The sequence below is a fragment of the Balaenoptera borealis genome (genome assembly GCF_965194805.1).
Source record: "Balaenoptera borealis genome assembly, chromosome: 20".
In the NCBI taxonomy this organism is placed as follows: Eukaryota; Metazoa; Chordata; class Mammalia; order Artiodactyla; family Balaenopteridae; genus Balaenoptera; species Balaenoptera borealis.
The window spans coordinates 40290464-40305615 of NC_138879.1; the positions used below are offsets into that span (position 1 = coordinate 40290464).

A 15152-nucleotide genomic window follows, 5' to 3' on the forward strand; every position below is an offset into this window, starting at 1 on the left:
GTTATAATTTTAGATAGAGTGTCCCAGAAAGACTAACCAGAAAAATAACATTTGAGTAAGGAGCTGAAGGAAGTTGGGGAGAAAGTAATACAGTAATTTAAGGGAAGAGTAACGAAGGCAGAGGGAACAAAAGTCTCTGAACCAGCCTGTATAACTGAAGCAGAATGAGTGAGGGGAAGTAATAGGGCCTGAAAACAGAGAGAAAACAGGGACCAGAGCACATAGGGGCTTGTAGGCTATTAGAAGGATTGGGCTTTACACTGAGGAGATTAAAAAGCCATCGGCGGCGGCGTTTAAACAGGATTGACTTGATCTGATTTATATTTTAACAGGATCACTCTGGCTGCAAAGTTGAGAATGAAGTGAAACAGGGCAAGGGCAGAGGAAGGAAACAAATTAGGAGGTTTTGCAAGAATCCTGGTGAGAGATAAGGTTGGCTCGGACAAGATGGAGAGGGTAGATGTGGTGAAAAATAATAAGATTCTGGACACATTTTTGAAAGTAGACCCAATCGTATTTATTAATGGATTGGATGTGGGGGTGAAACAAAGAGAGGAGCCACGTGACCGGGTTCACACGTTAGAGCGTCCTCTCTGGTCACCCCTGATAACAGGCTGTTCATGCCCTTGAATGGGGTTAACTCCCGAGGAAAAAGTTCTGATTAAAGTATTCAGTGAACCTCCTAGAGGAAGTATCCTTCATAAACTAGTCCCTCCCTTTGCCTGTATCCATTGGGCAGTTGGGAAAGCCTCAAGTCATCCTTGCCCTCTACTTCCTGTTGCCTTCCCAGCCTCGTTCCCTTTTTTAGAAATAGTGTGTTGTCTGTTATTCAGCCAAAGAACAGCATTCTGACCTCTGCCCTGTGACTTCCTGGTCCCCCTCTTCTTATAAATACAAGGGCAGAGCTGGGGTCTGGGGGAGTCAGAGAGCAGAGAGCCCAGGAGTTCTCAGGCTGGTACTGGCTGTGCATGGGGAAGATGAAGACCTCAATAGCTGCCCTCTCCTGCCTCATCCTTGCTGCCCAGGCTGCAGTTGGTGAGTTCAGTGAGCCTTCTCACAGGTGGGCAGGTTGATGGTAATGCGCAGTCCAGGGAGGAGATGCAGAGGGACACCTTTGTCCCAACAGGGATGTGATACTTGGTTAAAAGCAGCAGCAGTAGGTATAGACCTCTCCCTGCAGCCTTCGATCCCTGGGGAAAACTGTATACGGGTGACTGGTCCCACCTGGGGAAACAATTCTCTCCCTTTCATGGCCAGAATTATCTGACACTTTCTCTTAGCTGATATAGGACCATATGGGCTAGATCAAGAGAATTGTAGTAAAATTGTAAATGTGTAGAAAGAGGTATAGAATTCTATGATGTTAGAGCTATTATATACCCTCTGGTGTAAAACTATCATTTCAGGGAGGAAATTGGACAAGCCAGGCAAGTGACTCACCCAAGTCTACTTAATCATATTTATTTATCTAACAAATAAATATCTAGTACTTCCTACGTGAAAGCAGGCACTGTTCTAAGCATCTTATAGATATTAATACATTGGATCCTCCTAACAATGCTGTGGGGTAGACTATCAGCAAATTATATGGTTTTGCTTATTATTATTATTATTCTCATTTTACAAATGAGAAAGCTGAGGCATAGAAACCCTAGATAACTTGCTCAAGATCACACAGCCGTAAGTGGTGGCGTTAGGATACAAGCTAGTTAACAAGCTGTTATGGAAAGACACGTCATTTAAGACTTTTGCAAGCCCCCCACACATCATATCAAGCATGTTGAAGTGTGTGCACATGCCTCATTTAATATAATTCATATGCAACTATATAAGAAATGAGCTAAAAGTTTAGTTGTGTTTGCCTAATTAGCATAGTACAGGTCTACAACCCCTTATCAAAATCTCTGGGGCTAGATGTATTTTGGAATGCAGAATTTTTCAGGTTTTAAAAAGATAATAAAATATGACCCAGCAATTCCTTTTCTTGATATACCCAAAAAACTGAAAGCAGATACATGAAGAGACACCTGTACAACCATGCTAACAGCAGCATGAATTTTAATCGCCAAAAGGAGGAAGCAACCCAAGTGTCCATTGACAAACAAATGGATTGAAAAACAGGGTATATACATACAATGGAGTATTATTCAGCCTGAAAAAATAAGGAAATTCTGATACATGCTACAACATGGATGAATATTGAAGACATAATGATAAGTGAGATAAGCCAGTCACAAAAGGACAAATAGTATAATTCCACTCATATGAGGTACTTCAAGTAGTTAAATTCAGAGACAGAAAGTAGAATGGCGTTGGCCCAGGGGATGGGGTAGGGGGAAATGGGGAGTTATTGTTTAATGGGTACAGAGTTTCAGTTTTGCAAGATGAAAAAAGTTCCATGGATGGATTGTGATGAGTTGCACAATACGTGAATGTACATAATGTTACTGAACTGTACACTTAGAGATGATTAAAATTGTATACTTTATATTATGTACATTTTATCACATTCTGAAAATATATATTTTTAAAAAGGTAACACATACCTGGACATTACTTAACATCCCTGACAGAGTCTGAGAGACACATTAACCAAACACAGTAATATTTCTGCAGCAAACACATTTACTCCTATGTTAAAGGAGTAAATAAAGCCTGTAGATAGCCTCACTTCACTTTGGGTGACATTGTGCCACCAAATCATTTAATGAAAAATTTGTCTGCTTCCAGAGTCCTGTGAATTCCAAAAATGTGTAGAAAGTTTTGTGGACTGTATCACATTATGTAGCTAATCAACTGATTTATTTGTGTTGGATTTGCAATTTGCTTTTTGTATTCAAGTCAATAGAATGTTTTCATGTCTCAAACTTTTTCAAAAGTTCCCTGAGAAGTCTCAGGGCCTTGATAGAGAAAATGGGCCTGGAGGCAGGTCTGGTCCAGTGGTCCAGCATCCTTGCCTCCCTACCAGGGGATGGGGTTGAGGAATGAGATAGATGGAGATGTTGAAACAACTGCTTCCCAGTAATTTTTCTTCCCTCCTCTACTGTTTCTCTCAAATAGAACACCTGATGCCGAACCTGAAGAGTGAACACTCAATAGCTCAAGGAGGTAAAATTCTGTTACGGTATATATTTAAAAACAGCCAGCAGGTACAGATCTGCTCAATGGCTTCAGTCTACCTCGTTTACAGGGCCTGGGGGGAGAGGAGGGTCCTGTGGGTGGTGAACATCTCCAAGGAAGTTCAGGATGGGCCATGGGTCCATAGATGGCCTCTTCTGTAGATGACTTCTATTCCACCTGGCTGTGGCTCATCTGGGGGAGGGGGGAGGGGTGCTCTCTGGTGCCCCCTGCAGGCCTCAGACCCTTCCTCTTCTGGGAGGAATGGTCCTGCTCTGTTGTGGCCCTGCCTGGATGCCCTCAGACACACAGCTCAACCCTGGGGAGAGTGAAGCAAGGAGACACCAGCAAGTGCCGGCAGACAAGGAAAACATCCCTTTCGAGTCCTGCACCTTCTTACCCTTCCCAGTACTCAGGAGCAAAGGGGGAAAGGATCTAGTTTTCCTCAGACTCAGTCCTTAAGAAGTGACCCTTTCTCTTGCTGTAGGCTTTCACCGTCCCACTGACTGCTGCATGTCTTACACCTCACGAAATATCCGATGTGTATTCATGAAAGATTATGTAGAAACGACCAGTGCGTGTTCCCGGCCTGCCGTCATGTAAGTGTCAAGCTCACTGGCCATGTCTGGGGGTGTTGGGGGAGGCACCTGATGGATGGATGTCCAGAAAAGTCCCACCTTCTGGATCCTGCCAGGTCAGCTGAGGCTTATGTCCTCATTAGGATCCTGCAGGGCATCAGGTATGAGATGTTCCCGGGGAAGAGGGAAGCTAGGGAAGGAAGGAGAGAGCAGGAGCGACGCTGCCCAAGGAAACTCCATGAGTCACTAAGGGAGTCTCGGAGGCTGAGGGAGGGTCTCAGAGAGGGGCCACTCTGAGCTCCTGCAGCAGAGCAAGGAAAGAAGAGGCTGGGCCGAGTGGGGAATCTGAGGGGCAGGGAGGATGGGCCTCCCCATCCCCATTTGCTGAACCCTCCTCTGTTTGTAATCTTTCCCTCCTTTGCTTCCCAGCTTCATCACCAAGAGGGAGCAGCGTGTCTGTGCTAACCCCAGAGATGAGCGAGTTCAGAACTGCGTGTCGGACCTGAAGCTAAGATCAGCAATCAAGGACCTGAGAACGCTATTTCTTGAGAAGGGATACTTGGAGTCGGCCCCCTCACCTCCATCTCTTTTTCCCCGACTACCTCCTAGGTGGGCCCTGGCCTGAATTATTTTTTAAAAAGCAACAATTACTGTTCTGTTCTGTTCTGGTTACAAAAGCAGTGCATTAATAGAGAGTATCCAATTTAACTTTACTCTAACTTTAAGAGGAAAAAGAATCTGTCGGAATTGCTGAACTTTGGATTTGTGTTTTTGTCAAAACAAGACATCATAGTATAATTTTTTAAAAGCTAAAAACATGACATTCAAATATAGATTGAATGTGTGTCAAAGATGTATTTAACCCATTAATGAAGGAACAGTTAAACTGATTCAAAGATCTTCTGAGGAACAGAGGTTTATATAGTTATTGGGGATGGCATTCTGAAATGTTAAGTTAGAGAAAAACAAATTAATATCCTATAGGGCAGGGGTCCCCAACTCCTGGGCTGTGGACCGGTACCAGTCCGCAGCCTGTTAGGAACCTGGTTGCACAGCAGGAGGCAAGTGGCGGGTGAGCGAGAGAGCGAAGCTTCTGCCGCTCCCCATCGCTCCCCAGTGCTCGCATTGCCACCTGAACCATCTCCCCCGCACCCCATCTGTAGAAAAACTGTCTTCCACAAAACCGGTCCATGGTGCCAAAAAGGTTGGGGACCGCTGCTATAGGGCAATAGATCTGTAACTTTGGAGATTATCTTTTCTACTAGACAAAAATCCCTTGCATCTGTGCTTGGTAAAAAGCTACAAGTTACAAGACATAAAGAAGGAACCACAATAAGACGTGTAGGGGGGCAGACTTATGCTATAGTCAAGTCCCATACTCCCTGGTAGGTGACCCACAGACTGGAGAATAATTCCATTGCAGAGGTTCTCCCACAAGAGTGAGAGGTCTGAGCCCCACATCAGGCATCCCAGCCCAGGGGTCCTGAACCAGGAAGACAAGCCCCCAGAGCATTTGGCTTTGAAGGCCAGCAGGGCTTAATTTTGGCAGTCCCAGAGAACTGGGGGAAATAGAGACTTTACTCTTTAAGGGCACACACAAAATCTCACAGGCCTTGGGACCCAGAGCAAAAGCAAACATTTGATAGGAGACTGGGTCAGACCTACCTGCTGATCTTGGGGAGTCTCCCAGAGAGGCAGGAGGCAACTGAAGCTCACCCTGGGGACATAGACACTGGCAGCAGCTATCCTTGGGAGCTCCTTCTACCACGTGGACACTGGTGCTGGGGGGCACCACTGTGGAATCTTCCCTCTAGCTTATTGCTCCAGGATCCAGCCCTGCCCTGGCCCAACAGCTTGTAGGCACCGCTGCTGGCACACCTCAGGCCAAGCAAGTCACTGGGTGGGAATACAGCCTCATCAGCAGCAGACAGGCTGCCTTAAGACCCCCTGAGCCTACAGCCACCTCTGGACATGGCCTCACCCACCAGAGTTCCAGAACCCAGCTCCACTCACCGGTGGGCAGGAACCAGCCCCAGAATCCTCAGGGCCCCAGCTCTGTGCTACAGGAAGCCTGCTTTAGCCTCTGGACAAGCCTCACCCACCAGGGGGCAGACACCACATGCAAGAAAACCACAATCCCACAGCCTACAAAACCAGCCTGCCCACCAGCAGGCCAGATCCTACCTTGGGACCAGCTGGGCCTCAATCTTGCCCACTAGCAGGCCAATACAAGCTTTGGGACAACCCGGACATCATCATAGCCACTTGTATCAGGAACAGCTCACCCCCACCACCAGTGATCTGACACCAGCTCTGGGACCCCTGAGCCCTGCAACCAGACTCCAGGATCCGGCTCTGCCTGCCAGTAGTCTGGCACTAACTCCAAGACCTGGCTTCGCCCACCAGTAGGCAGATAACACCCTGGAGTCTTCTAGATTCTGACTCTGCCCACCAGTGAGCCAGCACTAGCCCTGGGGCTCCCTGGAGTTCTGCAGTCAGCAGCCCTGTGACCAGGCCCTACTAACCAGCAGCCAACAGCTCCATACAAGGCAGAACCTGGCAAACAAACAGACCAGGGCCAACCAAGCCTATCAGACACCCACATAGCCCACCACAACAGAAGGAACCACACAGCCCTCATAGGGGGAACCCCTAGAGCATACAGCTTGGATGATGAGAGGGGCATGTACTGCTGGGATGCACAGGACATCTCCTGCGGAAGGCCACTTCTCCAAGGTTAAGAAATACAACTCGTACATAAAATACATAAAAATACAAACAGCAACTTAGGCAAAATGAGGTGACAGAGGAAGATGCACCAGACAAAGCAACAAGATTAAACCTCAGAAGAAGAACTAAGTGAAGTGGAGATAGGCAATCTACCCAAGAAACAGTTCAGGGTAGCGACTGTAAAGATGACCAAAGAACTTAGGAGAAGAATGAATGCACAGAGCAAGAAGTGAGAAGTCTTTCACAAAGAGTTAGAAAATATAAAGTAAACCCAAAAAGAGATGAAGAATACAACAACGGAAATGAAAAACACACTAGAAGGAGTCAACAGTAGACTAAATGATACAGAGGAATGGATCAGCCAGCTGGAAGAGAGTAGTGGAAATAACTGATGCCAAACAGAAAAAAAGAAAAAAGAATTAGAGAAATGAGGACAGTTTAAGAGAACTCTGGGACAATATCAAACACACAAATATTCACATTACAGGGGTCCCAGAAGAAGAAAAGCAAGAGAAAGGGGCTGAGAACATATTTGAAGACATAATAGCTGAAAATGTCCCTAACCTGGGAAAGGAAACAAATACCCAAGTCCAGGAAGCACAGAGAGTCCCACACAGGATTAACCAAAGAGGAACACACCAAGACACATTGTATCAATAATTAAAATTTAAAGATAAAGAGAGAATATTAAAAGCAGCAAAGGGAGACTTCTCTGGCAGTCCAGGGGTTAAGACTCCACTCTTCCACTGCAGAGGGAGCAGATTTGATCCCTGGTCAGGAAACTAAGATCCCACATGCTGCACGGTGTGGCCAAAAAAAAAAAAAAGAGAGAGAGAGAGAGAGAGTGCATTGGAATAGTCAAGGGTGGAATTTCAACCAGGATGTTCAGGGAGAAATAAATTGACACCTGAAAATTACAAAAACAAAATAAACATCATGAAAATAAACTTTAAAAATATATTTAAAAAAATAAAGACAACAAAGGAAAAGCAAAAAACGACATACAAGGGAACTCCCATAAGGCTATTCGCTGACTTTTCAGCAGACACTCTACAGGCCAGAAGGGAGTGACACAATATGTTCAAAGTAATGAAAGGGAAATACTTACAAAAATGAATACTCTACCCAGAAAGACTCTCGTTCAGATTTGACGGAAAGACCAGTACGTTTACAGACAAGCAAAAACTAAAAGAGTTCAGCACCACCAAACCACCTTTACAAGAAATGTTAAAGGGACATCTCCAAGTGAAAAAGAAAAGGCCGCAATTAGAAACATGAAAATTATGAAAGGAAATAGTTCATCATTAAATGCAAATATATAGTAAAGAATCAACCATGTACAAAACTAGTAGGAAGGTTAAAAGACAAAACTAGTAAAATCATCTGTATCCACAATTAGCAGTTAACGGATAAACAAAACAGTTAGATGTAAAATATGATATCAAAATCAGTAATCATGGGGTTGGAGAGTACAAATGCAGGGTTGTTAAAATGCATTTGAAATGAGAGATCAGCAACTTAAAACAATCATGTATACATATATACATTGCTATATAAAAACCTCATAGTAACCACAAACCAAAAATCTATAATAAGTATACACACACACAAATGAAAAAGGAATCCAAACATAACAATAAAGATAGTCATCAAATCACAAGGAAAGAGAACAAAACCAGAAGAAAGGAACAAAAAAGACCAACAAAACAACTCCAAAACAATTAACAAAATGGAAATAAGAAGATACATATCAATAATTACTTTAAATGTAAATGGACTAAATGCTCCAATCAAAACACATAGAGTGGCCCAATAGACACAAAAACAAGATCCATACATATGCTGCCTACAAGAGACCCACTTCAGATCTAAAGACACACACGGACTGAAAGTGAGGGTATGGGAAAAGGTATTCCACACAAATGGAAATCAAAAGAAAGCCAGGGTAGCAATACTTATATCATACAAAATAGACTTTAAAATAAAGACTCTTACAAGAGACAAAGAAGGACATTATCCAATGATCAAGGGATTAATTCAAGAAGAAGATATAAACAATCGTAAAAATATATGCACCCAGTATAGGAGCACCTAAATAGATAAAGCAAATATTAATGGACATAAAGGGAGAAATTGACAGTAACACAATAATAGTAGGAAACTTTAACATCCCAATTACATGAACAGAGAGACCCTCCAAACAGAAAATCAACAAGGAAACACTGGCCATAAATGACACATTAGACCTAATAGATATATAGATAGATAGATAGATATAGATATAGGTATAGAACATTCCATCCAATTGCAGCAGAACACATTCCTTTCAAGTGCACACAGAACATTCTCCAGGATAGATCACATGCTAGGCCACAAAATAAGCCTTGGTAAATTTAAGAAAACTGAAATCATATCAACCATCTTTTCCAACCACAATGCTATGAGACTAGAAATCAACTACAAGAAAAAAGACCCAAAAAACACAAAACACGGAGACCAAAAAACATGCTACTAAACAGTCAATGGATTACTGAAGAAATCAAAAGAGGAAATCAAAAAATACCTAGAGACAAATGAAAATGAAAACACGACGGTCTAGAACCTATGAGACACAGCAAAAGCAGTTCTAAGAGGGAAGTTTATAGCAATACAAGCTTACCTTAGGAAACAAGAAAAAATATCACATAAACAACCTAACCTTACAATTAAAGAAAATAAAAAAGAAGAACAAACAAAGGTAGTAGAAAGAAAGAAATCATAATGATCACAGCAGAAATAAGTGAAATAGAGACTAAAAAAATAGAAAAGATTAATGAAACAGAGAGCTAGTTCTTTGAAAAGATTTTTTAAAATGATAAACCTTTAGCCAGATTCTTCAAGAAAAAAAGGGAGAGGGCCCAAATCAATAAAATCAGAAATTAAAAAGGAGAAGTTACAACTGAAACTACAGAAATACAAAGGATCATAAGAGACTACTATGAAAAAGTGTATGCCAATAAAATGGACAACCTAGAAAAAATGGACAAATTCTTAGGAACGTACAAACTCCCAAGACTGAATTGAAGAAATAGAAAATATGAACAGACAAATTATCAGTAATGAAGTTGAATCAGTAATTTTTAAACTCCCAACAAACAAAAGTCCAAGACCAGGTGAATTCTACCAAACATTTAGAGAAGAGTTAACATCTCTCCATCTCAAACTATTCCAAAAAGTTGCAGAGGGAGGAACACTCCCAAACTCATTCTATGAGGCCAGCATTACCCTGATACCAAAACCAAAGGTATCACAAAGAAAGAAAATTACAGGCCAATATCACTGATGAACATAGATGCAAAAATCGTCAACAAAATCCTAGCAAACCAAAATCAACAATACCCACTCCTGGGTATATATCCGAAAAAATTAAAACACTAGTTTGAAAAGATACTTGCATCCTAATGTTCCACAGCATTATTTACAATTGCCAAGATATGAAATCAGCCTAAGTGTCCATCAACAGATGAATGGATTATGAAGATGTCATATAGAGACTTCCCTGGTGGTCCAGTGGTCAGGACTCTGTGCTCCAAATGTAGGGGTCTTGAGTTCGATCCCTGGTCGGGAAACTAGATCCCACAGGCCACAACTAAAAAAAAAAGCCCACATGCCACAACTAAAAGATCCCACATGCTGCAACTAAGGAGCCTGCATGCTGCAACTAAAAAAGATCCCACATGCCACAATGAGGATCCCATGTGCTGCAACTGAGACCTGGCACAGCCAAATAAATAAATAAATATTTTTTTAAAAAGATGTGGTATATATATATACAAAGGAATACTATTCAGCCTTAGAAGAAGAATGAAATTTTGACATTTGCAACAACATGGGTGAACTTGGAGGGTATTATGCTAAGTGAAATAAGTCAGAGAGAGAAAGACAAATACTGTGATATCACTTATATGTGGAATATAAAAAATACAACAAACTTGTGAATATAAGAAAAAAAAATAAACTCACAGATGGAGAGAACAAATTAGTGGTTACCAGTGGGGTGAGTGAAGCGAGGAGGGGCAATAGAGGCATAGAGGTTTAACAGGTACAAACTATTATGCATAAAATAATCTACAAGGGGACTTCCATGGCAGTCCAGTGGTTAAGACTCCGTGTTCCCAAGGCAGGGGGCACGAGTTCAATCCCTGGTCGGGGAACTAAGATCCCACATGCCAAACGGTGCAGCCTAAAAAATTAAAAATAAAAATAAAATTAAAATAAGCTCCAAGGATACATTGTACAACACAGGGAATATAGCCAATGTCTTAAAACAACCATAAATGGAGTATAACCTTTAAAAATTGTGAATCACTACATTGTACTCCTATAGCTTATATAATGTTGTACATCAACTATACTACAATCAACAAAAATCTCAAAAAAATATTAAAAAACCCACAGATTCATAGTTCGTCTCATCTTATCCTCCCTACTAAAATAGCTAACCTTTGACTACAGTTTAGAACATTTTCTTTTACTCCATCATTTGGGAGATGATTGGGGGGGTGGTCAGGGGTAAAGCACAGATGCATACAATTTAAATAAGCATTACAGGTGATTCGTATGCAGGTGGTCCTAGAACCTCACTTAGAGATACCATTTTAGGAGGTATGGGTAAGCAGGTTGGAAGGCTAGCTGGTGGACCAGTGAAGGGGAAGAGTGCCTTAGTGTATTTTACTCCTTCAGGGATACCTTTCTTTTTTCCCAGCATAAGTGGAAACCCCTAGTTCCCTAGTGGTAAATGCAGATTCTAATTATTATTATTATTATTATTATTATTATTATTATTATTATTATTATTATTATTACTTCACTTGCCACTGGCTGTGGCGAGTGAAAAGGAAGGAGGGGTGCGACCAGTCGGGCTTTCAGAGGTTGTCAGAGAGCTTCATTTCTAAGGGGCAGAGAGAGGTGGGGCTTCTTGTCTTTGACCAGAAGTTATCCAGGTCACAGCCCAATTCTCTCTCTGGCCCATAGTCTCCTCTGGAAGACTCCCACAGCAGATACTCTTCTTTATTATTTTTTTAAATTTTTATTGGGGTATAATTGATTTACAATGTTGTGTTAGTTTCAGGTGTACAGCAAAGTGAATCTGTTATACATATACACATATCCACTCTTTTTTAGATTCTTTTCCCATATAGACCTTTACAGAGGATATCCTTCTTTAGTTAGAGAACCGTGCTTGCAGCTTTATCCTGGGGGCAAACCCCTGACTGTCCTAAAGTGGGGACTGGCAAGGTCCTAGCTTGTTCTTTGGACCCAAGCTTCTTCTCCTAATACCCCCCAACTCCGATTTTTGGGTTACCCGGGGTCCTGTTGCAAAAATATTTTCTCAATGATCTTCTCCATCACCTATGTGAGGATACAAGTTTTTCAGCTGCCTTGTGTTTTGCCATCGAGTTGACAAATGTCCTTTATATAGAACAGAAATTTCTCACCTTATGGTCAGCTTTCTGTCATCTTTTCTGATTCTCTGCTACTACTATGAATTTATTTTTAATAAATTTTTTATTTTCATACTTATTCTGTCATTTCAGTGGGATTGGGGGAGGTAAAAGAAGCAAACACAGGTGCTTAGGGTTCTGGCCTGTATTTTGACCCAATTATGATCTTTCCTGTTGCTCTCATTACTTGTGGTGGCAACAGCAGCTTTTGGCTTCTCCGTTGAGATTTTGTTTCAGAGGCTTGAAGATCTCAAAGAGTTACTGGATTTAAAAATGCTAGGCCTAAGGGCAATGTGTGTGGTTTCTTTGGTCGAATTGTTAGCTCAGTAGAATGAATGGCGAGCACAGATCACCTGAGCAGTGTGGATAGCAGAGGGCCAGGTATCTCCTGATCGAGGCTTTTGGTCACGACACTAGCTGCTGGAAAGAAATGAGGGGTGGAAACTGAGAATTTCCTTTCTGACCAAGCATCTGGTCAATCACAACAGTTCTCCAAGCTCTTTGAGGAGAAAATGGCATGTTATGTTAGGTCAATTATGTAATACTCTCTTTTCAGAGTTCCTCAAAAAAAAATGTTCTCTTTCGCTTCCTTGATTTCTGTGGTGCTTCTGCCAGAAATGTTCCTCCTCTCAACCTTCTCAGAAAAACTCAACCCATCCTGCATGGTTCAATTTAGATGCCACCATAAAACCTTCCCCTACTATCCCAGCCAGAGCAGCTCTCTCCCTTTCTCTGGAATCCTGAAACAGATATTTATCGTCACTCAAACAGATAATGATTGAGCCACTACTTTATGTTATACATTATGGTAGGCATTAGGAAAATCATGAGACCAAAACAAACTACATTCCTGCCCTTCAAGTATATTTCAGTGTGTAAGAGGAGAATATGATACAGTGACTTTCATAAAGTTAGAATATTTATTCAGAAATTGGTTCTGAACTCCTATTATATGTCAAGTACTCTTTTAGGCACTGGGGAAATGTATGGTGAAAAGGACAGAATCACTGTCTTGCATGAGCTTGCAGTGTTATTCAACTGTCATTAACCCCCTTTGTCCAATGACTTATTCATGACTTTAATAAAATGCCATCAACAAAGTAAAAAAAAAAAAAAAAAAAAAGACTATTTCAGGGTATAGAGAAGACTGAAAATAAGACTAAGATATGCTATCTGTGTGCAAAAATCATATCTAATTCATCACTAAATCTCTAAATTATTATGCAACACTGGATTACAATGATGAGTTTTTTTTGTACTGGGGGCAACCAGCCTGGGACTCTGGCCTACCCTGCCCCAGTCAGGAGGTCCAAAGGCTGAAGAGACCAGTACAGTAAAGTACACCAGTTAAGAAGCTGTGCTATAGTTCAGGGCTTCTGAAATTTTGCATGCATAAGAATCACCTGGAGGGCTTTTTAAAACACAGAAATTCTGATTCAGTGGGACTAGGTGGGGCAAAGACTCAGCATTTCCACCAAGTTCCCAGGTAATACTGATGCTGCAGGAGTGGAAGTTTGAAGAGGAACTCTCACTCTCAACTCTGTAACTTCAGCATTGCTGGCAACTTTTTTTTGTTTTTAATTTATTTATTTATTATATTTTATTTTTGGCTGTGTTGGGTCTTCATTTCTGTGCAAGGGCTTTCTCCAGTTGCGGAGAGCGGGGGCCGCTCTTCATCACCGTGCACGGGCCTCTCAGTGTCACGGCCTCTCCCTTTGCAGAGCACAGGCTCCAGACGCGCAGGCTCAGTAGTTGTGGCTCACGGGCTTAGTTGCTCCGCAGCATGTGGGATCTTCCCAGACCAGGGCTCGAACCCGTGTCCCCTGCACTGGCAGGCAGATTCTTAACCACTGCGCCACCAGGGAAGCCCCTGCAACTTTTATATAAAGCACATATTTCTTTAGTAACCAAAAAATAATTTCAAAGAATTGAAAAAAAAAATGAATCTTCATTGTCTTTTCAAGGACAAACAACAAAATGGGCCGGCTTTTGACTTGTGTTAATTCTTGATTTTTTTCATGATGAAGCTTATCAAAGCTACTTAATTATAAAAGAAATATACAATTGGGAAAAGTTTAAATATGGCTAAATAAGTCTGACAACCAATTTTGAATTTTTAAAAGTAAAAATCTTAGAAGTGCAAAATAGCTAGAAAAATATGTGCTTTAAAGTTGTAAAAAAAAAATCCATATTTTTACTATTTCACTTTTAGAACCACAGAAAAGATTTTTAAAGTAAAGAAAAAAAGATTTTAAAAGTAATATAGCTCATTCCCTTTTCTCTTGGTGTGAGCCAGTGCTTGGACAGAGGGCATGACCCACTTGGTTGAGGCCAGTGGGGCTGGAAGACTTCTCACACACAGGCAATGAAGCAAAGAAGTAAACATATTAAGGGTCCCACCCACCCTTTCCATATTATTCAATTTTTTTAAATCAGTGCATATGTGTTGCTTTGAAAAACATTTTTAACATTTTTTTAAATAATTTTATTTATTTATTTTTGGCTGCATTGGGTCTGCGTTGCTGAGCACAGGCTTTCTCTAGTTGCGGCGAGCGGGGGCTACTCTTCACAGCAGTGCGCGGGCTTCTCATTGTGGTGGCTTCTTTTGTTGTGGAGCACGGGTTCTAGACACATGGGCTTCAGTAGTTGTGGCATGTGGGCTCAGTAGTTGTGGCGCACGGGCTTAGTTGCTCCACGGCATGTGGGATCTTCACGGACCAGGGCTTGAACCCGTGTCCCCTGCATTGGCAAGCAGAGTCTTAACCACTGCACCACCAGGGAAATCCGATTTTTTAACATTTTTTAAACAGGCACTGCATACTCACCAGTGGGCAACAGGAGAACCTTTAAGGTCTCTGATTATGTTGCCACTGAAGCCCATTCATCCCACTGTTTTGCAATTTTCATTTACTTTTTTGAGTCCCTCTTCAAGCTATGAGTCCTCTGAGGTCAGGGTCACCTCCAAGCCTAGCCCATGATATTATGGCAAAGAAGTGGTGTGGTCACTAAACGCATTCTCTCTTCTCCCTGGGCACACAGATGATCTATATTTTCCTTACCTTTGTCATTAAGTTGGAGCCAGGTGACTTCATTTTGGCCATGGAGTGTAAGTGAAAGTAACTTATACTATTTCCAGAACTGGGTCGTAAAAATCTGCCCATCCCTCTCTGCTTCTCGTCTTTTGTAGTAAACTTGGAGGCCTCTTGTGGAAAATGGCGGCATTCTAAGATAGAAGAAGACTTGG

General features: G+C 41.8%; 1 protein-coding gene across 1 annotated transcript; it reads left to right on the forward strand.

Moving 5' to 3' along the window:
• The first annotated feature begins 833 nt into the window (after positions 1 to 833).
• On the forward strand, positions 834 to 4595 carry LOC309619128 (C-C motif chemokine 15-like). Its single transcript, XM_082374005.1, has 4 exons — positions 834 to 1035; positions 3061 to 3108; positions 3605 to 3716; positions 4125 to 4595. The coding sequence occupies exons 1-4, from the start codon at positions 969 to 971 to the stop codon at positions 4318 to 4320; spliced, it is 423 nt and encodes a 140-aa protein (XP_082230131.1). The 5' UTR covers positions 834 to 968; the 3' UTR covers positions 4321 to 4595.
• Positions 4596 to 15152: the final 10557 nt, after the last annotated feature.